This window comes from Micromys minutus (assembly GCF_963924665.1).
Source record: "Micromys minutus genome assembly, chromosome: 23".
Classification (NCBI taxonomy): Eukaryota; Metazoa; Chordata; class Mammalia; order Rodentia; family Muridae; genus Micromys; species Micromys minutus.
This window is the reverse complement of record NC_137958.1, coordinates 44,733,697-44,761,373: the sequence shown is the minus strand read 5'-3', so window position 1 is coordinate 44,761,373 and position 27,677 is coordinate 44,733,697. Positions and strand designations below refer to the sequence as shown.

Here is a 27,677-nt window from a genome sequence, read left to right as displayed (position 1 = left end):
TCTGAGTTGAGATAATGATCGGCTCTGGGACTTGAATACAGAAATCTTCCTGGCGACGAACCAGGCAACCAGACCCAGGGAGGACCTCGCACACCTTTTACACCCTCCAAACCTACCTGGGAAAAGATTCTGGTAGAAGCTGTTGTAACAGCAATTTCCATGAAAGCATCAGCTTGGAATAGACTATCGGAAAGGAGGCAGGCACAGTGCCTGGAATGCTGGGTGCTGGAAGATGAGACCCAGGTGTCAGGAAGCAGAGCAGAAGGGAGCCCTGCTGCCAGTGGGTTCACGTGGCAAGGGTACCAGCTAACCCTTCTGTTTGTAGTCTCTTCTTCCAAGTTTTAAGGATGTGTTTCATAGTGTTCATAATAACTGACTGCACAGGCTTTGGGGATAGATAGATAGATAGATAGATAGATAGATAGATAGATAGATAGATAGATAGATAGATAGATAGATAGATCGGTGGGTGGGTGGGTGGGTGGGTGGATGGATGAATGGATGGATGGATGGATGGATGGATGGATGGATGGATAGACAGACAGACAGAGGGTTAAGGGAGGTGTACCAGTCAAGGTAGCTTTTTCACATGTTGAGCCCATGGAAAGATAAGGAACAAAACGAGGATGTGTGCCTTTGCGCTGTCACTGGTAGAGAACGCAGCCCTGACCAAACATACAGAGCCCTGGGAGACAGTCCAGCTCTGCCTGGAGTGCTGGGAGAAACAAAAGACATACTTTTAGTTCCGCACCACAGTATTAACTCACAGTATTTAAATAAGACAATGGCATTCAGATTACAGAATCTAACTGAACACCCCCTCCCCCAGATGTAGCACAGAAGTAGCAGTCTCACATGTTCAGGCTAAAAGCCATGATTAATATCTCTATAGTAATTTCTAAAAGCTGTGTACGCTACAAAACATCCTCAAAGGGAAAAGGACTGTCTAATGACTGACAAATAATTTTGTGGCCCAGGCAACTTAAATTTCATTGACATCATTCAGCACCTATGCATAAGAATATGGCCATCCTACTGCAATAACTTCCCAACAACAAATAAGTACAACACAAGGAAGGAAAAAGGGCCAAATTTCACTGCCTACCTTTTAGTGACTGCTTGTTCTTTCTCTACTAGACAGCTCAGACTATTTACGCAACACCAGAAGAGACCACTTGGGGGCAATATAGTAATTTTTCTCTCTCTCTCTCTTTTTTTTTTTTTTTTTGCATCCTGTAACTATGCCAGTTTCCTTGGTGACAAAAGATAACTGTGTCTTCCAAATGTGAAACTGCATTGTAATATATGGAAGGGAAATGGCTGTATTTCATTTTCAGCTTACAATGCATAAATCACACAAGACAAACGCAAGTCAGATTTTCTCTTGAAAGGAACAAAAGTCTGGCTTCTTTGAGCAGGCAAAGCACTTTTACCGACTTGGCACATCTGAAGGTATTTTACATTTAGGATTTGTCACAGCCCCTGAGACAAATATCAAGAAATAAAGGAAAATGTTAATAGAAAAGTTTTTAAGAGGCAAACATGTACTAAGCTTCAAGTGTACTAGTGGAAAAATACTTAGTTTTGGTGCTTCAAGTTAAAATGTAAACTGATTTATGTTCCTCTCTAAGTGAGAACATTTTCTGTAATACTTGAAGTAACCGGTCAGGTGAACCTTCATTGTTCTCAGTGTTACTTCGTATTTGTTATCGCTTTGTAGAAGGAAGAAGGGTTTTTACTACTTCTGGTTCTTCTCCAGAGTTTGATCTGTGGCATCTCTATTCCAAAGCTGAATGTTAGGTCCAATCATGTACTAGAGTTTGCTTACTATTTAAGTGAAGAATAATTAAAAATCTTTTATTTTAGGTATTTCAAGCATATTTACCAAGTAAGCTTTTTTTTGCCCTTTTCACTGGTTTCTTTACTGATGCTATCTGATTTTTTTAAGTGTCTCCATCTATTTCCCATCAGCAGACACTATTTAGAGTTAGCCCAATAGTAGAAATCTGAGGTCAGCCTTGCTGTCAGAATGCAGGGACGGATATTTATAAAATATTTTGTATAAACATTCCAGGTGCCAACACAGAAGTAGGAACGTTCAGGAAGCCTGTGGATAGCTTTGCTCAGTTCCTGGCTGCATCACTAGAAAATCGCCATAGCAATTCTTACTCAGAGAAGGGAAGTGAAAAAAGAATAGCAGCTCTTCCAACTCTGAGCATCTTTCTGGACTAACCAGTTCAGTTTTATAAATGTTTGGAGACTGGAAAGAATTGGGGAAGGGATGATGAGAGGCCAACCAAGGCACTAAGTTCTAGGAAGCAACAGGGATATGACTAAGCTGTTGCACAGTATCCTGGCTACAGATACCCCACAATGCATTGCACATTTAAAGTGCAAGAAGATAGATTTTTGAGCCAAGTGTGGTGACTCACACCTGCCAGCAACCCCTGAACTTGGAAACAATGTAGAAAGCCTGCCTCAATTCCAGGCCCCAGACAGATACTGATAAGACCCCAACTCAAAGAGCAAAACAAAGTTTGAAATTGATTTTTGGAAACCTTCATCATAAGAATCGTAACTGTTTGAGAAAGATGGTTATTTTTACTCTTTAAACATTATACAATACTCACATACTTGGCACCCTAGGAGTGTGTGCATATTTTTATGTATGAGTTAAAAATAAACTTAGGACAACTATTAAAGGCATTATAGTATTTTTCAAAAATTAAGGCAGTGTTTTTCTTTATGAATGCCTAGAATACTCCACAATACTGTTTAGGTTAGGCCTCTTTTCTTATGGCAAGGCAGGCTTACCTTACATAGAAATATGGCCACATAGGTACAACAGAAATCAGAATATCATTTCTATGCTAGAAAGAGGAGAGAGCTACACAGAAAACTTGTCCAGAGTCTCTGAGAAGTCCACAGGCTCGGGCATGGGGGAGTAACACAGACTATTTGTCCCTTTTCCCAGGACTCTCTCTCACCTGCAGCCACATTCATTAGCTTAGGGTTGGTATACAATCAGAGAGCAGGGGAGTTGTACTGCCTCGAGGTCACATCCATCCAATGCACTACAAGAGAGCTTCTTTCCTGTTTCCTAATCGCTCTGAAGGGATTCTCCTACTTCCCCTGACTGGACAACAAGTCCTTACATGTGAACTCACCTCCATGTTTTCATAGATCACTATCTCTCTAGCATTAAAGGGGATAATATTTGCTAGCAATAATTAGCAAATGTATTAATCAGGGCTGGGATTTATGGACTTAGATTTCTGTTGCCACCATTCTACATCATGTATGTATCTTGACATAGAATAGTAAAGGCGCACATCCCCGTTACAGTCTCATGATAGCTATCTTCTGAGAAGTTGGTGTTGGAGTAATTGCCTGGAGAAGGAATCCACTATGTTTGGGAGGTAGGCATTGAGGATGCAGGCAGAACCAGAGACTGTCATTAGGACAGAGGTCCTAAGCTTGTTCATGGATAACTTACACCGAGAGGACTAACAAGGCTGCAGAGATGTGTCCCAGTGGTTAAGAGCACCTGTTGCTCTTGGAGGGGGCTGAGTTCAGGTTCCAACACCCATATACTGACTCACAACCACCTGTAGCTCCAGTTTTAGGAGATCCAATGCCCTCTTCTGACCTCTAGGGTCAATGTACACACACACACACACACACACACACACATAGGCTCACACCACATGTTCTGTACATCTTAGGACTTCCAGCAAGAAGATGATCCCATAGGTAATCCCTCAATCTTGGACTAGATCTCTGAGCCATAATTAATTTTATAACTTACCCAGTCTGTAGTGTTAACAGCAAGGGAAACTACGCTAAAATATTGCCAGTTCATCATATGACATTTACTCTGAACAGATAATATATGGAAATTAATAAAATGCCTGTAAATTAATCACATTTTGTTTTATTCAAAGGTTTTGGTGTGAGTATCACTTGTGAATTTACTTTTCTATTGCTGCAACAAAACAACATGACCAAGGAAACTTATAAAAGGAGGCACTTATTTGGGCTTACGGTTCCAGAGGAGAAGAGTTCTTCTTCACAATAATGGCTGGGAAATGCAACAGCAAACAGTCGCTCTGGCTAGAGAGCTGGAGAGCTGCTATCTTCAACCACAAACAGGAGGCAAAGAGTTAACTGGGAGTGGAACATGGCTTCTGAGACCTCAAACATCCCCTACCTCACTCCATCCCACCCCCACGGTGACCCACTTCTCTCAGCAAAGCCACGCCTCTAAAATCTATCCAAACAACACCACCAGTTAAGGACCAAGTATTTAAATGTCTGAGCCTATGTATGGGGCACATGTCATTTAAGTTGTCACAATATCAACTGGTACCAATAGTTCAAGCAATGGTGTTGGAGTCCGTCGGCCATTGTATGGGTTTCTCGGACACAGACTCAGGGCCCGTCTTTCTAAAGTTGATGGTCGCACAACAAAATTTGACTCCAAAAAAAAAAAAAAAAAAAAAAAAAAAAAAAAAAAAAAAAGCAAAAAGCACGATTAGTGCATCATTTTCTTATTTAGGAGAATAATTTAAGATCAATCATAAGAATTAATGAGCCTTCAAAATTATCTGACAAATCTTTTGTGGAATAAGGTTAGAAATGAATTAATGGGTAAAATGCTTTTTAGAGAACAAAATTACCATCAACAGCATCAGTTGTTTTGAATTCATGCTCTTTAAAATCATGTGCAGTTGTAAACCAATTAGTTTTTTTTTCCCCTATGGCAAACGCACATTTGAAATAATAATAATAGCACTATTGTGAGATGATTAGATAAACATCTTGTGGTGATTAGTTATTTTCTCCTTGAACATCACTCCTATTTGCTTAATGCCGATTATCTGTGACTTCCACTGACAGAAAACCAGACTTAACTTGAACACACGATGCATCTTAAAGTGAACACAAGCAGGTATTGGCTAAGTAATACGTCAACTCATTTTACAAACTCTTGGGAGCAGACATTTATTCACATTCTTCCTGCCGATGACATAAATCTCTCAGGTCTGCTGAAGGGCCAGATGCTCAGTGAATGTCTTTTACAAGGTCTGCTCTACAGCCTGCAGTCCCAGACATAAAAATCACCACCAGCGAGGAACACTGTCACGGCTGAACCCACAGTGTAGCTTTCTTACTATCTCCCAAGGCATTGCTCGCTTTTACCCTGGGATTACGTTTGCTGTCTCACCCTCCATTATCAAAGCCTCTGTACGAATGAGGCTAAGCCCAAGCCTGTAACTGCATCGTCTTTCCAAATGGAAGAAGATAAGGGATCTATGCGTCTTTGCAAAGTTCTGGGCTCTCTTCTTCATGCACTTTGCAGAGTTCATTGAGATACAAGGGAACTGCAGGTTCTAAACATGGAGAACAAGGTCCCCTGACGTCAGGGGTCAGCGATTCTGAGCCAGTGAGTCAACACAGTTGCTTCTTTAACTTTGCTTTCCATTGGTGATTCTCACTTGAAAAAATCCACATTCCTGATTTTCACCTTTTACATCAAAGTGCCCAGGAATCTATCGCACTTACTAGAAAGCAAAATACCACCCCGTGCCAGTTGCCCGATCAGCCCATATGACAGCAAAGCTGTGTGACTAGCCTTAGAGCAGTCAGGAGTGAGGGAGACTCAGACAATTTCTTCACACAACCAAGAAATTCTAAATGAACTTTAATTCAGTTCCACAAAGATGAATGCATCAGAAGGTGATTCTATGTGAGGGCTATCTCCTTATAAATTTATCCTTGACATCCCATATGTCAAATAAATTTATGTCTGGTATCAAATATACGACAGCTGATCAGTGACTTCATGTAGGTTATGCTCCAACTGGACAAAAATCAGGCTCTGACAAGCTTCCTGCCTGGAGGCACAAATCACCTGACGTTACGTTTTCATCAAACCCGCCAACTACAATCACGGGTGTAAAGAATCTTCCAGCCTCGTAAAAAAAGTTACAGACATCAGAGGTTTCTCTCTGCTGGGCAACTCCTGATTTTGTGATTTACAGTGAATAAAGGGATAACTCATGACTTCTTACTCTAAGAACCAATTCTAAATTTATGACATTTCTCACAGTTAATCTGTGTGATTTGTGTGTGAGGACAGCCATGGATGCCTCTAACTAAAAGTAACAGAAAGTCTGTAAAAGGCTCCACCCAAGTCCCTGGAAGCTTTGAAGGAAGGGAGCAAGACTTTTTTTGAATAAAGTATTGCATAATGTTGAGCCTGCTCAAAAAATAATGATGCCCTATTGGTGGTGTATCTGATTGTTTAAATGCCCATGAGGGGACACAGTGAGTGAATACAATATTATCTGCCATTTTTCTGTTCCTCATTTTTCTTACCTACCCCCTTTGAGTGTGAGTATCCTCTGAATGACTTAGCACTTCACTTACATTTTTAAATATTGCCATCCTAAAGTGACTTCTTAAAGTTCAGTTAATAAGTTTTATTATTTCTCAAGTTTGCATGTCTAGATATTTTTTTTTCATCACAGATAAGGCATCTCAGCAGCAGGCCTAAGTGGAAATAAATGAGCTCACAGTCTTATCTCTTACTGCCTTTGTATTTCGGTTAGCTTCCAGGATGTTCTATCCCCAGCCGCTGCTAACCAGTTTAGAGGGCTTACCTCACTGAATAGGGAATAAATCACTGCTTGTCTGACTAAATAATTCTGCCTCTGAATATAAAATTTATCACATGCACACACACACACACACCTTATGTAATTTAAGGATAGAGTATATCAGCATGCTGACATATGACATGGTTACTGTTCAGTGAGTTTGTTTACATGTGGTTCTCCACATTGGTGTGAAGAGACTTCTGTGTATCTCTACACATCTTACAGTATGAGAAGGAAATAGTATTTTACAGAGTAAAAATCTGACCAGCCGAATGAGTATGACTTTTATTGTGAAACTTAAGAACTCAGTTGAAGGGTGAAGAAACACCACCCTTGTCTTCTGAACTCTGCACTGTTGAATGCAGTGTTGACCTACTAAGGGAACAGCCACCTTCTGCACATTAGAATGCTCAGGAAGTCATTCTACTTCAGCCTAAGAGCAGATGACAGCATCTCAGGAGTAACTGACAAGGTCTTTTAAAAGACAAATCCAAAGAACAGAAAGAAACTGACAAGAGCTGCGTGTTTGCCTGTGCCGCGGCCGCGGCTCCACTCCCGTCCCATCGAGGCAGAGAAAAGAGAAAAGGAGAAAACAGTGAATGAAGCTGAAAATGTGAAGAAAGCTGACTTCTCTGGACTCGCTTCGGGGAAAGTGTAAAGAAAACTTATCTGAGGTCATTTCTACTGCAGCGGGTGGACTGGCTCCTTTGTAAGCAGAAAATTACTGAGATAATCCAGACCTTGGGTTTCCTGTCACAAAGGTAAAGTAGCGTAGGTGAGAATGAGGGATGGCTTTGTAAGAGAAGAATGGGGTCCCAAAGCCTGGGCCAAAGGCATCTGAAAGCCAGTCTGAGCTGGCCGGGCCTGTGGCAGCCACGGACAGGGAAGCTTACATGTGGGTGAGCGAGTTGATGAAGGCCATGTGACCGTCAGTTAAATGGAAACCCAGACGTCCCTCCTTCCTCTGCTCCATGTTCTCTTCCCGCCACGCCCCCTTCTGAAGGATGCTGAGTCACAGGCCCAAGACTTAAGGATAATGCCCCCCTCACAGGAGTGGTCGAGCTATGCGGCCCCCTACTCTAGTTATTTAGGGTCAAACACACTTTCTGTTTTTAACCGTACTTCCTCCCAAACCGCAAGCTTCTCTGTCTTAGTGTTCTATTGATGTGAAGAGACACCATGACTGCAGCAGTTTATAAAGACTGGACCTGGTGCGGGCTTTTGTTTAGTGACACACCTCCTTCAACATGGTCACACCTCATAATCCTTCCCAAGCAGTTCTACCAGCTGAGGACCAAACATTCACACAACAAGCCTATGGGGGCCGTTCTCATTCAGAACACCACATTCGCAGCCTCACAGTGTGCTTCCTGGCAGGGTTTTCTGAATCTAAAAATTGGGGGGGCAGGGTGGCGGGCGTTAGAATTCAGAACCGTCAAATGACTTTGGCGGCACATCTTCAGGAGAATCAAAGTGACTCTTTAGGGCTTTTCCCCCCTCACCTCTGTCCTCACACAGAAAGACTGGTCTTTCCCAAATACTGCCCCAACTGGAATTCATAAATCCATAGAAGGTCGCAAAGAGGAGAAAGTAACATGCGGCTTGCAGTAGAACGGAACGTGATATAACCTAATTAACATTCTCTGGGGGATGGTCAACGATGGAAACACAATAAAATAGAGAAGAGAAATCACCCGCGGTAATAAGAGGAAATGTAGTAAGAAATTAATAGCAGCAAGGAAAACTTACAGGGCACCAGCATGTGTTATAGGTACAGATTTAGAAGATAAGACTGAAGAAGTGTTCTGGAAACAAAGTCTTCCTGAAAGCACATGAAGAGACAGATAATATGAGAATATGAGATAATATGTTCTCATATTATCATATTCATATATATTAAACAGAGGGCTGTCCATAGCTCAGCAGGCAAAGACACTGGCCACAGAGCCTGAGTTTGATCTCTGGGACCCACTATAGAGACAGACAAATGACGTATGAAAGATGTTCTTAGACTCTCTCAAGTATATCATGACCTGTGGGTCCCTAACATGTGTGAGCACACACACACACACACACACACACACACACACACACACACATCATCATCATCATCATCATCATCAATTACAGGAGCAGGAACCTGGGCCGGCAGAGAGAAGCACCAGCAGCCTAAGGTCTATTCCTGGAACCCATGCACAGGTAGAAGGGGAGAACCAGCTCCTACAAGTTATGCTCTAGGCTCTCTCTCTACGCTGGCAAGTGTGCCACCCACACACACATACACAAACGAACATAAACTAAAACAGAGAGGTCAAAATCCAGCCCATAGAAAAAAAGAAAGGGGAAAATCTGGGAGAGAAAAACGCTTCAAGAAGTTTTGAGCAACAGCCTGGCATGACAGAGAAGGTCTGCTATCCCAACATTCTAGAAGTTGGTGCAGGAGGATTGTGAGTTGGACTGAGATTCGACCTCAAATAAATAGCTACACAACAATCATCGTGGAGAGAAAGTAGACACCACTGCATGTGCTAAGCCAATGGCGCCTGCTGCACATCACATATATTAAGAATCACTTTCAAAGCTACAGAAGATTCGTGCCCTACAATGAAAACAATGCTAAACTGTGGTTTTGATGAAATAAAAGGAAAACACACTGAACAAGATAAGGCAGGCGGGATAAACACCCAAGGCTCCTGGACGCTCCCTCTGAGCTGTGACATTCATCTTCTGCCTTCTGGAGTTTGAGCACTCGGTTCTCAGGCCTTTGACCTCGGACAGACCTACACCGCTGACTTCCCCGCTCTGTGCTTAAATAGTTGTGGGATTTGGGAGTAGTGTCACGTGACTTGAAGACCTCTAGTCTCATCTGCCTATGCTCAGCTCCCCCTCTTCTGCTAAACCTTATGAACCTGCCATGTTCTTAAGGTCACAATCGGCAGTGGCGTTTAATTTAGATCAGTAGAAAGTGGGAAATGGGGATCATGGGCGCGTGAGTAGCGACTGTGAGGACTTGTGAGAGACAGTGTGGGGTAGGTCATTTCAAGAGTCACCGGGAAACACGGTTGGGTATAGACTTGGGTTCTGATGACTGTTTTAAGGTTAGAGACAGCAAGTCTAAGGACTTGAGCGGTCAATCCTGCTTCCTTAGACCGTGAGCTGTTTCTAGAGCTACAGGTACCTATGTCTGTTACTAGGTCAGTGAGTTTCTCATGACAGTGTTTATATGAACAATTAAAGTGTCATCGTTACTGGAACATTCTCCAGACCTCAGAACATAATCGACGTAAGGCAAATTCGGAAAAAGAGAAAGCATCTGGTCACTTTTGAACCTCAAGACCATGAAGGGCACTGTGCCTTCTTCTGGTTTCTTTCTGTTCTCTCCTGCGGTCGGCGCTCTGAACAATGATTCTTGCAAAATCAAAGTTCTCTCCAACGTGTTTGCAGAAGACTTATTCTGAACCAAGTTAACTTGGATTTCCTCCTATACCTCATCCTTTTGGAGATATTAGTAAGTTCTTCCTGCAAACACCCTCTTTACCTTTGATACCACCACTTTCTACATTGGCGTGCTTCCTGGCATTTCCACACACCCAGACCATACTCTCGGTATTGACTGCTGTAGCCAAACAGTCACCGAAAGATGAAGCACAAAGGCTAAATTATATTTTCATTTGTTACACTGACTATATTTTTTTTTCTTAAATAAATGGAAAGCCAGGAGAAACAGAGAACAGGCAAGAAGCCACTGGGTAATAGGTAAAAAACTAAACTAAGAATGGTAGGCTAAGAAAAAAAGTAAGAGCCAGAATTCTTAGTGAATTAAACTACTTCCCGCTCACCTTTGGACCTGTACGTATTAAATGAAAATGGTGACTTGAAGCAATAAAAGGATGCCATCTTTGCTCAAAGGGATTTGATAGTCATAAAGGTCGGGGAGTGTCAGCCCAACCCGTTTTACTCATCTTCGGTGTCCTGCGTGAAATGACAGCTTCCGGAGGATCTTTACCTTGAGAGTGAAGCGTTTCTTCTTTGGTGGGCTCCATACCGTGCCGGTTGAATGAATGAAGGCTCGCAAGGGCCTTAAGGAGGTCACCAACACATATGCTTTAAGAATCACAGATAGCTCCTCTGCTCTGAAGATTGCTTCACGTGGAGCAACGACTGTAGTCTGATTCCTACGAAAAAGAAATCATAGTGATGCATTTAAAACTGAGTATGCAGTGGGTGAATGACCTAAACCTTGGTAAGTTCCTCCCATCCTTCTGGAGCCCAGCCTTAGTCAGTGGGTTTCCTGAGACGATTGCACCGTGGATTTTCCTCTCGCCACCAGGGGGTGCACGCGCACAGAGACGCGCCATCGATGGGTAGAGAGTACATACTGAAGACAGAATCAAATGAGTTTCCCCCCAAAGGAAACCGGTACTTACAACAACGTTTAAAGATTTCTGAAAATTAAATGAGCCACACTCTCCGTGACCTCGGATTCATGGGGCGGTTTGAGCAGAAGTGAATGCATGAATTTGGGCGAGAAACTCTCCCCCTTCCCCTGCTTTCTTGGATGCTCTCTTCTGTTCCTGAAGATGTTCAATTATATAACAGTAGACAGGCCATCAAGAATATACTTGAATACTGCCCTGACTACTTTACATCGATGTAGTAATTCCTGATAATTAAAGGCCAACGTAAAGGCCGAATGTAAAGAAAACAATAAACAATGCATGTTTCTTGTTCTGTGATGAAACAATCATGCTTCCACCGTAAACCGTACCAAAACATAAGATTATTTGTATTTCTGTACTGTGTCTATATGTCGAGAATCTAATTCTAATCAATAATATGTACCTTGTGCTTATGCAAACCATAGAAGTTAAAGTGTTATGCAGAAGCTACATATGGTTTTTCCATAGGTACTATTAAATAATGAAACATTATCTGGTGATTGTACAAGTAGACGAGGCAAATTCATTTATGTCTTGAATGACATAATTAAAATGTGTATTTTCCCCTGTGATCTATACACATTCTAAGATCTTTTGCCTAGAATCTGTAGAATTTAGGAAAGCAGGAAGGGACCATTAGTGGGGAGAGGGAAGAAAGGACTTAGTGGAGGGGGATGGTAGATCATGGGTAATATGAAAGAGAGAAGGGGGAACGTGGAGGGAGGTTTAAGTGGGGAGAGGTATGGGGGGGAAGAGCAGGGGAGGGGGCTAGGGGAGGGATAGCCAACACTAACAATGTTCAAAACAAGCCACAAGAACCCCACTGTTTTACACACTTCATATATCTGTACAATTTCTATACAGTAGTTTCATCAGAACTAGGCAGGGTATGATGCTCCTCACAGAAGTCATAGATTACAAAATAAAAAGCCCAGTGCATTGTGGGATACCTCCCTAAAGTAGTTGGTCGGGAGTGTCTCAGAGATCTCCCAAATAACACGGGCTACCCCCACTGTTATCCCGAATAACACTGGCTACCCCCACTGTTATCCCATAATAACACGGGCTATCCTCACTGTTATCCCGAATAACACGGGCTACCCCCACTGCACTTGGCTGCCTATCAGGACCTGGTAAGAGTCTATTGCTAAAGACACCACATACTTTGATCACAGACAGGAAGGAATCAAGGTGGCACCAACCCTGGTGGCTTCCATCCCTGCTGGCCAGCTTTCGTAGAACTGGAAAGGGCTATGTGTAGGGTCCTGGGGCAGGGGAACTTCATCAACGGTCCTACCCAGGAGTGAACCTTGTGAACCAATGGCCTGGGTGTCGAAATGTGCCCATGGTGCAATCGCGGTATCAATGTTGTTGGTACGCAGCCACCTTTTGCTTGGACTTACTTATGGCACATTCCACCAGAGGAACTGGGCGTCTACTTCTGAGTCTGGCCAAGAATCTGCCTGGAGAGCCCATGGGCTCTAGGATTAAAGCTGTTAATATGTTGTTAAATGGACGGAGTATTGAACTGCTCTCTAAACTCCTAATGCCTAGACACACAGATGACTGAAACTCTCAGATCAGAGAGGCTTCTGTGTACTGCGGACAGCAGTTAATGCAGAAACTCACAACTTATAAGCCACGGAAGAGGACAGCAGAGGGCTGTAGGAGCTGGAGGTCAGGGGGCACCTCACTGAAATTGCTGCATTCATGACCTCCCAGAAGCTGGTTCTGCTATCACTAGACCTGAGTAAGATCAAGCTATTCAACCATCCACTGTGGGGCAGGGAGGGTCTGACAAGCCCCACCCCTAACCCAGGAGCTGTTGATTGTTGATGGCTTACGGAAGGAGTCTGTTTCCTTCAAGAATGTGATTCCTGGTAAGTTGGTCCAGTTCCAGTGGATGGGTCCTCGCCTGTAACTATGTAATAGCACAAAAGTACTATATAATGCATACAAAAATGAAACAATAAGGCATGGTGCTGTTGTCAGTGGGTGACTGATGAGTCTCAGAGGGGTTGGGAGGAAGAGAAGGTAGAGATTAAGATCAAAATGCATTCATTATACAACATTCTCAAAGATTAGTGCAAATATTATATTTCAAATATCCTTTCCTGGAGATGTCCTGGACAACTTGATACACTTTCTTAGATCATAGGAGCCATAAAAATTTAATAGCTAAAATTCAAATTAAAAAAACTCCATTTGGCCATATTCGAAGACTAAAGCAATGCCATGTGGATATAAGATAGCAGTTAAAACTTTATAGTTTTACATTGTCAGGGTTCTAAATTCAATTTATATTAATGTAACTTACTAGCTAAGAGTCCAATTTACCCAAATGTTTATTCTGCAGAAGCAGAAATTTGACTTAGTCTAGAAGAAAGCCAATGAAGACATTCTCTCCTCAGCCAGTATCCTTTTGAGTGGGGCTTAGCAATTCACCAAGTCATAACCTTCTCCCTGTCCCATCCCAAATGCCCGAACTCTGGGATCTGAGTTCTATAGTTTTTCTTGCTGACTATAAAATATGTTGGCTAGAACATCCCACATAATTGATTATCTTACAACTGTTTGTGTTGCCAGTCCCAGGGTTTCTGTACACGTGGCTTCTCTGCTTTTGAGGGATGACTGGAAACACTCAGTCGTAACTGTGTCCCCTGTTTCAGGCACACAGAGGAACTCACTGGAAGCCGCAGATCTGAAAAGAAAAACAAGCAAAAGACTGTCATTTTTGCTGTGGTTCCTCCTGGAATTGCTTCAAAATCACCACACGCTACATCAGAACTGCAGAGCCCATTCCTCCATTCTGGCCATGTCTGTGAAGTAAGAATGCATGATCAAAGAGGAGTTTGCTTTGGGGGGTTGTTTGTTGGTTTGCCCCCACCAGCTCCACCACCAGAAAAACAATGGTAATAACTTGCTCTCAATCTGCTTGCTCAGAAAGGAAGCTATAGGTTCCACATTTCTAACCATCAAGCCTCAAGCTGACCTCCATCCACACTGCTAAGGATGCTCTGTCAAGGATGGAAAGGTAGCTGTGGGCTCTGACCGTGTGAACAGAACTCAGAAAGGGAGATGGTTTCTGGATAACGTCTATGGCTTCATATACGGAAGTTAATTATACCTCATGACCTTGGTCCCTTCATGGGGGTCTTTAGTTTGGACAGGTTAAAGTTGACACAAATGAAGTGTAGCAGTGCCCTGTGTCAGAACAGTTATACTGAAAAGTTTAAAGGAGAACTCGGAAAGTACCAGAAGCCATAGAATAAAAACAAAAGCTTCCCCCACATCAGAAGCGAATGCTTACACATCAACTTTTAAAATTCAGAGAAGCACAGGGGGTCTGGAGCATTCTGTCTTTTCTAAACAATATTTGACAGAATTGAGATGAATAACAATGTGCCTATACTAATGTATATTCATAGGGATTTGTCTTCTACAACATGTAAGAGGGACATCCCAGTGGTTCATGCCTTGCTTATTTCTCAAATTTATGTAGAATTACTCCATACACACGTCTCAGTGGCTTATAGTATTTCATCAAATTATATATATATAATATGTATTATATATATATATACATATATATATATATATATATATATATATATATATATATATATAATTGACTAGGAAATTCTTCTCTTCTGTGCACGTGCTTTTGAAGTATTTTTCCTTTGATATTTTCACAACACTGTGATGAACATTCTTCTACACCTATTTCAGTGTATCTATGTAAGTTTGCCCAAATTCTGCTAGGCATGTAGAGTGACCCCGTCAATGGAGAAATGTGTTGTAACTTTATTAGACACTATTACTTCTTAAAACATTTACCCCAATTTCTATACCATCCAAGAGTGTGTGGGATTTGTTTTACCTCCAGGTCACAATATTTTCTTTTTAAGTTAATCTATCCAGGTCTCAAAATGGAGCTAAGGCTTTATTTTTCCTCTGGCACACACTTTATCAATACCGCATAGTCTAATTTAAAACACCTCACACTCCAAAATATAAGTCACAGAAGTAGGGCTATCTGATGCTTTCCTGTAGCCTGTTGTAACACAGTGTGAATTTGTGCAAGAAAGTGCTGATAACCTATTAGTAAGGCTTCCTTAGTAATGAAGTTCCATATATCATAACAGCAGAATTGAAGTTATTCAAATTGCTTTTGTTTGAAGTTGATAAATGAAGAGGCATAGAAGTTCATTTCTCGCCTCGGAAATCACAACCTTAAACTTTTTAACTCACAGTTTGTGTATGTGTGTGTGCAGGTGCCTGCATGGGTCTAAGCAGGACTAATAGGAGTTAGTTGTCTCTATCCAGCATGTGTCCAGGTCTCAGGGCCTGAACTCAGAGAGTCAGGCTTAGAAATGGACACTGTCACCCACCAGTCCATCTGACTGATGTGGAAATCACAGCTCTGAAAAGGTTGTTATGAGAGCCAACGTATGCAGCCTAGTGACAGAACATGCGCTTAGCATGTGCATGACCTTGGGTAAAATCCTCAGCCATGGGGGAAGAAGAATGTAAGATGCTGACTAAATTCCTCAATCTTGTAAAAAGAAAGCAAATATTCTCAATTAAAACCTCAGCGGACATAGCTATTGGTCGGAAGTTATTACTGGGAGAATTGTATCTGCTGCGGAGCTCGCTCTGGTCTCCGATGCAGTGTGAGAATGGTGGCATTGATTCCAATTTCCCTCCGCCTTGCCACAGAGGCCCAGCACTTGAAGTCTACGCACAGTTGCGTTTGCAGAACCTAGACAGCCTAGTTTTACCAGGCTAAGATCCCAATGGTGTTGTGAGGGAGTATCAGAAAGGACAGACGAGGAAACAGAACTCTGTCCCCCTTTTCTGGTTTGTTCCAAGTGGTGGAGAAACAGGCAATGCTGGAAGAGTTAAGGTGAGGATTACCAGGGCTGGGTAAAGATCTCCATTTACCCCTAAAACTGAGATGAAATTTCAGAATCTAATAGTGACCTGAAAAAGTTTATAGTAATGTTCAAAACTTATACATGAGTTGATAAACTGCAGGCTTCCCTTATAGTATGTGAGCCTTGTTGATCCTTTTATGATTCTTATAAACTACCACAAACAAACCCTTCCGTAATTAGTTATATCTTGATATCAAAATGTACTCTTATTTTATTTAAATTTGGCGGAAATGAGCAGACATAAACTCCATTAATATAGCTAACATAATGCTTCGTGGAAGCATTATAAATGATTGTGGACACAATTGTCTATGTTACACAACAGAATCAGATATTTGTGGGAGAGGCTTTTTATGGCTTTGTTTGGTGAATCCAGCCAATGTTTTTTCAATAGGTTTGCCCACCCACTTCCTTCCTTTCCTACTTCCCCCTTCTAGCCCCTCGATACGTGTAGAAAGTCTGGAATTCTCCTCACAATACAGCTGAAAACAGTTTCCGTATTTTTAAGGAATTCTGGAGAGGAGAGGCTCTGTCACGTGAGTAGCCTTCCAAATGATTCTCTAACTCACACACATGGGATTGTTGAAATGATTCATAAGCAATTAAATGTGAAGTGCCTTGCACGCCTCTGTTAGGTTTTCTTGCCCGTGGTATGAAGTCAGAGTGTGTAATAGATTCAGATGTGAAATGCTACCCAGTGAGTAGTGCCGTGCTTTTATTTACTGCCTACTCCTACCTTATTTCAGAGTCCAGAAGACTATAAGCTTACGAGTCGCCTGGAGTAAAACTGGACCATTTGTTATGTATGCGGCAAGAACCCTGCCTGTTACTATGTAGCTGAATGTGTCCGAGTGCCTGCTGACTGCGGTGCTGTTATGGAACCGGAAGACTGAGCCAGTAAAAGGCCTGTCTTTGCATTTCTGCTCTTGCCAGTCAACACTGGCTTATGACACTGCCGAAGAGTCTTCTAGATGCCAGAATGTGACTCCCATGAGTTGTCTGAACTTTTCCTGAGACTAAAACACAAGGCTGACCCATCCCAGGTGCTCCTGTTAGCAATGAAATAGTTTGGGGATGTTTAGCCAACTTATATTGACAAACCAAAATGTTACCCTAAGGAACGAAAAATACATCCCTTTGGTTAGTGAGTCCTTCTGCTCTGTGTAGCATGTAATTATATACAGCACAGGTAAAGACTAAACACAGGGAAACATGTGTACTGGAAAAGATTAGCTGCCAATTTTCTAGTGTAATTGATTTAATGTTTTGCCCCATAGCTAGTAATTAATATGAAAGTAATAGCAAAAGTATAATTATGTTTTGCAAATGTTTGGATGTTGCCTTGCATTTCTTATTAAGAAAGTAAGTACAGTGTTTTGTATTTTAAATTTCCAGTGAAGATAAAAGTCCTTGATTAGCAGTTAATAATGATTTGAGATTAGCAATATAAGTAAGTATAGCTATGAGTTTTAATTGCTACGCCTGCCTGTGGGCATTTACAAATGTTAATGCTTATCTTGCAGGTATAAAAAGCTATAAAAATATGGCCTCAAAATTCATGTGCACCACAAATATGATGCTAGAAATGCACACATTGGGGCTGGAGAGATGGCTCAGCCATTAAAAGCTAAGTTCACAACCAAAAGATATAAGAGAAATGCACACATTGAAGCCATAATCCAGGAATAACTACAGGGAGAGGGGCACATGTATTTCCAATGCAAGATAGATGGGAATAAATGACCCACCATTTTCTACCCCTGAGCCTAAGTTTGTGCTAGCACCCGAATCCAAGTAGTCCACACAGATGGAGGCTGTGAAAGACAGTGATCTAGAGAAAGGCCTAGAGTGAACTTCAGGGGTAAATGGTGGGAATCCAACACAAATACCACACTTGAAAAAAGAAGCTTTATCCACAGTTCCCTCTGCCATGTGTTCCTGAGTTTACATACAGGAAAAGAACGGAAGAGAAGTAATGGTGTCTTGATCCCCAACAGTATTTACTTCGGCATCAGGCAATGGCTTAGGCTGAATCACGTGGAATTGCTGTTTCTAAGTAAAACAGTAGAATATTGATCAAATATTGACTTCTGGCCCAAGGCCGGAGCTGGCCCAGTTTCATCAGGACTGGGTTGCTGGGCCCACAGGAGAGCCATAGGAGAGCTCTCACTCCTGAGCTCACCGTTGAGTCCACACTCGCTCTCCACAGACTATGGGAGAGACTACCCGGAACTCTCAGGGCGCAGGTAGCTTGGTGCTTCCTGTTCAGGACCAAACCCAGAGCTGGCCCACTGCCATCGGAACTCACAGCCTACCCAGAGAGCCGAACACCTAGGAGCCATTTCCCTCCAGAGCCCACAGATCCACAGGAGAGACAAGCTCCAGTCAGAGACAACAAGATCAACTACCATCACTGATAACAAGATGGCAAGAGTCAAGCACAAGAACCTAAGAAACGGAAACCAAGACAACCTGGCAACATCAGAACCCAGTTATCCCACCACAGCAAATAGTGGATATCCCAACTCACCAGAAAAACAAGATTTAGACTTAAGATTAAATGTCAGCCATGCACAGTGGCCGGCCCAATGTTTCTTTTACTACATTGTAGGGTCTACTGGAGGAAAACAAATGTACAGTTGGGTAATATTGAATGCAGAGAATCGGGGAACATCATGGGCGATTGGGCAGAAAGATGCTAAGAGTCAGAGGTCAGGGAAGACCTGGGGGACACAGTGTCATTTGCCCATGCCATGGTTACTATTGTACTCATGAACTCACGGCAGCTGTGATTATCTGTCTAAGTCCTGTGCAATTTCAAGTCAGTCAATATTCCAACATGAATGCTCGCTGGGTTCTTGAGTCCCTAACTCTCACTGAGGAGAAGTTGACAGTCAGTGAATGGCAGGGAAGTGAGAGTCAGCTCTCTCTAAGTGTGGCCCCTGAGAAGTCTACAGTGTTCCAGTGGGTAGTCCAGCACTCACGGGCATATATAGGTAGCACTAACAGGAGTTGGGACAATAAGTATGATCAACATATATTGTATGAACCCATAAAAATATAAAATAATGAATAAAATATTATTTTAAAAATTAAAACTAATTTTGGTAAGAGCACATAATCACACTTACATGCAAAAGAAAGCACCTATAGACTGATCACCTGATTTTAAGAAAGAGGTGACCCTGAGGTTAATCAAGAGTGTTTAGCATCTTCCTTGTAAGCAATGGAGATACAGTCCATGTCTCCTACAAGACAAGAAATATTCACCTCTTAACCTGGTCCAGTCTTTGAATGCCGATGAAAACAATTGCAGCCAAAAAACATAGTTGGTGCAGAACAAATATCTGCTGAATGAGTAACTAGATAGTAGCTAAGGTCATTTACAAGTCTCCTTTTCTTGGTTCTAGATGCAAAGTTGCCATTTTTAAAACATGGCTTAATGGGGTATTAAATCTCGAGACCTCATTGGACAAAACAGAAATTCCTGCAAATTTAGTATATTATCGCCTTAACCATGTGCATGTCGCAGGGCCAACCAGCTGCCCTTTCCTTTGTATGCGGCCCAGTAGCCTTATGGGGAAGAGGCTACACATGGATGCTCTTTAGGCCACCACCCCCTGGACAGGTATCTGAGGAATATCCGTTAATCTTCCCTTCACCTCTTCAGGAGAGTACGAAACAATTAGGAAGACAGCTGCAAAAAAGTATGTATAATAAGGACGACTGTGCAGACCCAACTGATACCACATTTCTACTGAGCAGATCCTGAAGATTTCCACCCTGTTCTCTCCTCAGGTTTAGCTTCGTGTGGTCATAAGGGAGGAAGGAGCTCAGTTCCTGTCTTGTTTCACTCACTCAGAGGAATTTTCCAGTAGGTTCTAATACTGCCTTAGAATACTGTGTTCTAATGATCTACTCAGTCATGAGTAGAGTAGGGTTGGAACCGACACACTTAGCTTTTCTGAGTCAAGTTCTATACTTTGTCCAGTGAAGACTCTCCTGCCAGCAACACACATCAAAAGAGAACAAACTTCTGAACAGATTCACAACAAAACTTCCTCCACCACTGTAGGTCATCATTTGGGGATTTGCATACTCCAAAGGCATTGAGTCCTTAGCAAGTTTTATTGTCATTTTGTTAAACTAGCATTGACCAAGGTGTCTTTGAGAGATCGGATATGGCAAACCCATGAAAGTATTATTAAGACACGCGTCTACCCTGGTTTGGGCAATCCACAGGGAATTTCTCAAGTTCTGAAGTCACTGCCCTACTATGTGTGTCAGTGGATTATGACTTTCTCCTGATGGCCTCAGAGGTCTTTCTCATGCTGCTGTCACAGAAGGACATGCCATAGCACAAATATTTGTCACACAACACTTCAATGTCAAACGCTTTGGGAGGAAAGGCATCACGTGCATTCTGTTATGGGAAACGAGATGTAACCCGTGCCCTGTAGTAAATGGAGACACAATTTGACCCATAAAAATGGCCAGCTCAATGACACAGCGACATGCTTTTGAGGAATAATCATTGTCCAAAATCCCCACCAACCAAGCCCTCCATCCATCCATCACACGCCTATCATGCCGTCAGTGCCCTGCATTCAGTGCTTTCTCCGTGGAAGTGTCAAAGTCACACAGCTCTACAAAACCAATTTTCCCCATGAACTCCTCTATGTTTTGACCATGACAACATAAGAACCTTGAATTCCACTCATTTTCCTTGGTAGTAAAAGCTGTGTCTAGACGACCACTTCAATTTTCTTGCCCTGTGATTTCACTCAATGATCAAACAGCATGAAAGATTGTTTTATTACTTTATGGCAGCTTAATTTTCCTCTGATGTTTTGCTACATGAATTTTCCAGAAGACAAAAAAAAAAAATACTTCTTTAAAAAAAGAAAATGCTCGACTACTCCAGCAAGGCCCAAGATGAATAATTTAACATAAATTAATGAGTGTCATTAATAACAATTTGAAACACAGCTTCCAACAAATATTAATACACAAGAGTCCAATAAATATGACAATAAAGTAGATGTCTAAATCCACCTGCTGTAAAAAAAAAGTTAATCACTTTATTAATATCAAACCATTTCCCTCAGGACACATTTTCAGGAATAAACCATGAAGTAGTATTGACTTGATTTGCATCAGAATAATTAATGGCTTACTAAGATCAGCAACAGTAATTATACTTTTTTTAAATGTAGTGCAGCCAATGATAACTTAAATGTAAGATACAAACACTGGGTGGGAGTAATGGTTGCTATTTAAATGACATCAGGCATTAATGTGGTCTAGAATGGCAAACCTATGGGGCATTTCCCTGTAGTTTTTACATTATATTTTAATATATTAAAGTAGACAGTGTTACTATCAAGTAGCTTCTCTGTATGTATATTGTTTGCAAACAAAGATATTATATTTGAGCCAAGTTTTTTTATGACAGCAAGATTCTCATGATCTTTGAATCCCAGGATAAGAATATGGCGAACACAGAGACTTGAACCGTTGACTGAATGAAATCTCGTGGAAGACAGGGACTTACAGGCCAGAAATAGGCGACCAGAGTGCAACACTTCCGGAAAGCAGATGAGCACAGAATTGCTGTCTGAGTCTGACGCTCCTTCCTGGCCATCAGCCAGCAGTGTGGTTGTGTTCCACGGGGCTCAGGTTTGACTGGTTAGCCTTGGAAGACAGCAGTGGATTCTAACAGACCGGAGGCTAAGGGCATGGAACAAGAGCCAACCACACCCTAGCCCAATTTCCTGAATGGGCTCCAGGCTTTCCACCTTGAGAGTGAAGAGGATCATTGGCCTGGCACTTGGGTTGTTTTGTGTCTTGTACATCACTAAAGGATTAACCAAGCTCAATGCTGCAAAAGTGGAGGCAGATGCTCTTTAAACATGATTGTTAGGCAACCTAAAATGTCACGTCTTTCTTCGCTTATCTGAATTTTAAACTTTCATGTTAATATTTCTTTTCCATAAAGAATGTAAGCATTTGAGCTAATTAATGAAATTAAAATAAATCTGTCTATAAAGATATTTTTCAAATCTTCCTCAGAAACTTTTCATCTCTTGTACTAACAAGATTGTATATATTAGATATTTTAGCATATATATTATAGTATATATTTTGTATACATTGAGTTATTACATTAGTATTCATAGATTTGCCACATCCAAAGCCTGGTTTTAACATTCAGCTTTTCTGTGGCTGTTGTTTTGCTTCTTTTGTGGTATTAGGGACCCTTGCATGCTTGTCAAACACTCTACAACTGAGCTACATTCCAGCCTTCTTTGCATTTTTTAAATCTGAGATAGACCTTACTAATTTGTCTAAACTCACTCTGTAGCACAGGCTAGCCTTTGTTTTTTTTTTTTTTTGTTGTTTTGTTTTTTGTTTTTTTTTTAAGAAGAGTAGATGAACACAACCAAGGAACAAACCAATGACAGCTTTAGTCCCACGGCCTGTGCTTCATTTCCTACCTCCACGTTTCTGCTTGACTTCCTGTCCTGACTTCCCGCATTGATGAACTGTGACCTACACGTGTAAGCCTATGAACCCTCTTCTTCCTTAAGCTGCCTTTTTGTCACTGTATTTTTGACAACAGCAGAAAGTGAAGCAAACTCGAACATCTGTAAAGCAGTCCCAACCTTGAACTTCCCTGCTTTACGCTGCTACTTAGATGACTGAGAAAAAACTTATAGTAAATTGTTTAAAATGCTATTTATTTTTAAATATCTTGAAGACAATGTTTTGTGGCATTCAGTATTGTTCCGGACATCTTCAGTAAATTAGGGTTATTATATTATATAGTCATTGATTTAAAAAGTCCGGTGAGTCCTAATACCACTCTGAGGCCATGAGTCATGAAAAGAAAAATTCAACATTATTTTTGATCACAATAGATTCCAGCCAACAGATGATGAATATAAATATATTCTAAAGCTCGATTTAGAAGTGGCAGAAATAATACAAGATGACTAATAGCAAAGAAAAAAAACTATTAAAAATATTGGTTTTCTTCTTTTTGTTCCTCATCGAATGAAGGAATGATGTTGACTTAGAAACTTGAATAATAAGTCTTTATTGTAAGTCTTGGCATAATGAGTTAAAATCAAATTGATTACTCTATAAAGGTGAGCTAGAAAGGAAGAGTGCAAAATGTTCAATGAAGACAGTGACTGGTGAGTTGGAGGGAACTATTTAGGAAATTGTCCCTCCCCCCAGGTCAATCAATCAGTTAACCAACTAGTCAATGAATAAACAAATGTTGTGGGTTGAGTAATCCTAAATCTTCCTTTAGTATCATCTTTTTCAACCTTATCATGATACGGATAAAATATTAAAAAAAAAAAAAAAAAAAAAAAACATAACCAACTACCTTCCAAGACCTTAGGAACTAGTGCTGATGTTGGAATAGGCTGTTTCCTTTCCTTGCCCAATCAACGTGATGCTCAGCTTTCTCAAAAGGTTATTTTGGCCTGGCTACCCTGCCATGCTGGCTCAGTTTCCCTGTGGCTGGTGTCAGGTTCCCTGAGTGGGCTAGGGGTACTCTTCCCAAGAGGAGTCGGGGGTCACTAGCAGGCCAGCAAAATTGGACTTAGAGAAAATGCACATGATGTGACTATAAGGATTGTGAAGTGTCAGAGTGCACATTCAATTTCATGTCTCTAGGGTGAAAGGTGACACATGTCCATGGGTACCACTGTTCATCAAATGGCCTGCAGTTCAGGACCTCCATTCTGCCTTTCAGCTACTTGCTCAGCATCCTGTAGCTGCTGCTGGTTTCTCTCAGAAGGTAGCTCTTCACTTTGTCTATCCCTCGATCCAACTTTTTCTTTCCCAAATCACTTTTAAAAATTCTCAGTATACGTTAGTCCTGGGACTAAAGTTAGCTGTAAGGCAAATTATTTCCCACTAGAATTTTCTGAAATTGATTTAAGTTGACACACTAGAGGTTTCTCTCTTTCCAATTTTGCTTTTAGTTGTGAGCCATGTCCTGCACGGTTAAGGATGGTCACCCACCAACGGCTTAAAAGTGTTTCAGCAAAATGCTCTATTAAAATCTGTCCAACGCATAACCGTTTCTTTAATTAAGTTCTCTGGTGGCATCTTGGCACTCTATTCTTCTGTCCCTGGCCACTGTAGGTTTACAAATACATGGTGTCACTGCAAAACTTTAAATATCATCTTGTGGATTGTACCTTGCATTTTATAGCTGGCTATTGATTACGGTTGAGAGTTCCTTCTCCTGAATGACACAGCACTATTCTAAAGCTGGCTGAAGACTGACGCATGCTGGGTGGAGAAGGAGGATAAAGAAACTGAAGCATTTGCAGAACATGGAACAGAAGATGAATGAGCAGATCCCGTTTACTTAAACACGTCGTCTTTCCTGGCAACTCTATTTAGAGTCAGAGTAAACATCCCTGTGCCTGCAATATTCGGATTACTGAGTCATGGATAGTGATGGCTTCGTGCTAGAAAAGTAGAGCCCTGTACCCCAACTCCATTCTAGAGAGATCCACTGAGTCCAGCTGTGGCACTGTTAGAACTCAGCGACATTAAGCACACGTAATTCCAGTATCAAAAGGGGATAGACAGGTAGAGAGACAGAAACAGAGAGACAGAGACATATACACAGACACACACACACACACAGAGAGAGAGAGAGAGAGAGAGAGAGAGAGAGAGACAGAGAGAGAGACAGAGAGAGAGAGACAGAGAGAGAGAGAACCTATTTCCCAACTTTCCCCTTTCTGACAGACTATGGTCCGTGAGAGATACTAAGCTGCTGTCTGGTCATTACTTATTGGGGTGCTGGAGTGTCTGGAATGGTCATTACTTATTGGGGTGCTGGAGTGTCTGGAATGGTCATTATTTATTGGGGTGCTGGAGTGTCTGGAATGAATCTGCTCCACAGGTACTCCAATGTGTGTGGCTTGACTTAAAGAGCTGTGAGTGAAGTCTACCAGCAGGAATCACCCTTAAATTAAAATGAGGTGGCTAGCAAGAGACGTGGCCATAGCAGGAAAGGGGCAGCTTTCCGTGTAGCATTTTCTATTCTATAGACTCCTTCTCTCCAGACCAGTGTCTTTAATTCTCCTTACTATGATGACCCCTTAACACAGTTCCTCATGTTGTAGTGACCCCAACCACAAAATTATGGTTTCATTGCTTCTTAACTGTAAGTTTTCTGTTATGAATCATAATGTAAATATTTTTGGAGATAGAGGTTTGCCAAAGGGCTTGCCACAGGTTGAAAACCGTGGTTCTAGGGTATGCATATGTTTATGTGGAAATGGAGGTATCTGTTTATCCATGTGTGTATATATGAAAGACAGAGGTTGATGTTGGGTGTCTTCTCTCATCTTTTATCCCGTCTTTTGAAAGATTTGTCACTGACTCTCAAGCTTACCAATTGGCTACACTAGCAATCTGGTTTAGCTTTAATTGTCCCTTGACACAACCTAGAATTACCTAGGAAGAAAGTCTTAGTTGACAAATTAATCAAATCAGGTTGGGTTATGGGCCTGGTTTTATGGAACCTGTCTTGATTGCTAATCGATATGAGAAGACCCAGCCTATTGTGGGCAGCACCATTCCCTAGTCAGGTAGTCCTGAATAGTATGAGAAAGGAGAAAGCTAGCCTACAGCAAGCAAGCAAGCAAGGAAGGAAGTACGCAAAGACCCCATGGGCTCATTCTTTCTGCTCTTGACTATGAACGTGATCTTTAAGTTCCTGACTTGACTTCCCCACAATATTAACTGTAACCTGAATTGTGAGCCAAATAAACCTCCTCCCATGTGTTGTCTTTGGTCAACAGTAATAGAATTTTTTTCATTTTTATAATTTTTTATCACAGTAATAAAAATAAAACTAGACCATGTGGTGGTTTCAATAAGAATGTCCCCATTGGCTCATATGTTTAATGCTTAGTCACCGGGCCATGGATCTGTATGAGAAGGACTGGAGGGATTAGGAGGCATGGTCCTGACAGAAAAAGCATGCTTCTGATGAGCTGTGAGGTTTCCAAAGCCCACTGTACTGTCTCTGGCTGGGAAAGAGAATGTAGCTCTCAGCTTTTTCCCCAGGTAATCGAGGCTGCCATACCCCCACCATACCCCCATAGTGATAATGGACTAACTTTCTGGATCTGAAGACAAGCCGCCAATTAAATGCTTTCTTTTATAAGAATTTTCTTGTTCATGATGTTTCTTCACGGAATTGGAACAGTGACCAAGACAAGCTCTTAGCAAGATAGTGGGGGGAAATTTTAATGCCCACAAACTTCTCATTCCGCACATATAGCATGCAGTATTCTAGAAATTTAAAGATGTGAACCCAGTCTATCCTCCTCAAAATGCTACACTAATGTTGGTGGTGTAGGTTCATAATTCTAGAATTCAATAAACAGAGGCAGGAAGTTCCTTACAAGCTCAAGGCTAGTCTGGTCCATATAATGGGCTCAGGCTAGACAAGGATACAACGTGAGACCTTACCTAAAAAATAAACAAACAAGAACAAGTCAAACCTCTACTAGAAAACTGTGCTCTTCCCTCTATTCTAGTCCGAAAGTTTAAGCAAAGACAAAGTAAGAAACTCACCTAAGGCTACTGGGCTATTACTTGGCCAGAGTGGGATTTACATCTAAGAAGCCTGGCTCTTGCTGCCCACACCACTATCCGGTGCCAGCTAATGATCAAGTCAAAGCAACCTCCAACTCTGAAAACAATTCTTACAAACCATTAATTCTGCCAAATCATATATTTTCTGTAAAACAAAATTTGGCTCCACTCAGAGCCACTCATCTCTCTCTCCCTGTCTGTCTGTCTGTTTGTCTGTCTGTCTGTCTGTGGATTAGGATGTAAGCTCTCAACACTATGTCTGCCTGCATGTCTCCAGACTCACAGCCATGATGATCGCTGACTGCAGACTTTGTCAGCCACCCCTAAATTAGATGGTTTATTATACAAGTTGCCCTGGTGGTGGTGTATTCTCACATCAGTAGAACAGAAACTAAAACTAAGACACCTTATATGCACCTTATATATGTACAGATTTGTAATAAAGCTTGCCATATGAAGCATTTTCATAATAACTGTTTGAAGAAGAAAAAATCAATAAAATTGCTCTCACTTTATACATCTAAAAGAGGGGCCTATTGAACTATTTCAGCTGGATTTTCTGAGCAGGGTGAACACTGAAAGAGGTTTGTCCCTCGGATCACAGCACTCCTGACTCCCTGTAGGTTAGAATTGCTGTCATGGCTTACATTCTCACAAAAAAGGTTGAGTGAAACACTTAGGCCAAGAAGGTCCCCTCACCTAATATAGGTGAATTCCTTGCGCTGTCATGCTGGAGCAAGGTGACCCCTTGGAATGCTATACACTTGTATATGGACTATGGGATCCTTTTCTCCTGCAGTAAAAATGACTGGAGAGAAAACGAGAACATCCCCGATTATGCCACTAGATGGCGCTGGAAGTAGTTATAGAAAATACGCTGAACCGTTATAAATGCAGTGAATCAAGGGGTTTGAACGCTGTTTGTTTCTCTCGCACACAGGAGCACGTCTACCCCATCGTTAACGGGCAAAGCCTCTTCCAGAGCTACGCTGTCA

The 27,677-nt window shown here is 41.6% G+C and overlaps 1 protein-coding gene across 5 annotated transcripts in view; it reads right to left on the bottom strand.

Annotated features, from left to right (window-relative positions):
- CPED1 (cadherin like and PC-esterase domain containing 1) overlaps positions 1-27,677 on the bottom strand; it is a 288,777-nt gene that overhangs the window by 182,826 nt on the left and 78,274 nt on the right. For all 5 annotated transcript variants that reach the window (XM_080936442.1, XM_080936443.1, XM_080936441.1 and 2 more), the window contains exons 5-6: positions 13,670-13,802; positions 10,669-10,837 (exon numbers count right to left, since the gene is read on the bottom strand). In XM_080936442.1, coding sequence (XP_080792568.1) covers positions 10,669-10,837; positions 13,670-13,802 — 302 coding nt within the window. The remainder of the gene's footprint in view (positions 1-10,668; positions 10,838-13,669; positions 13,803-27,677) is intronic.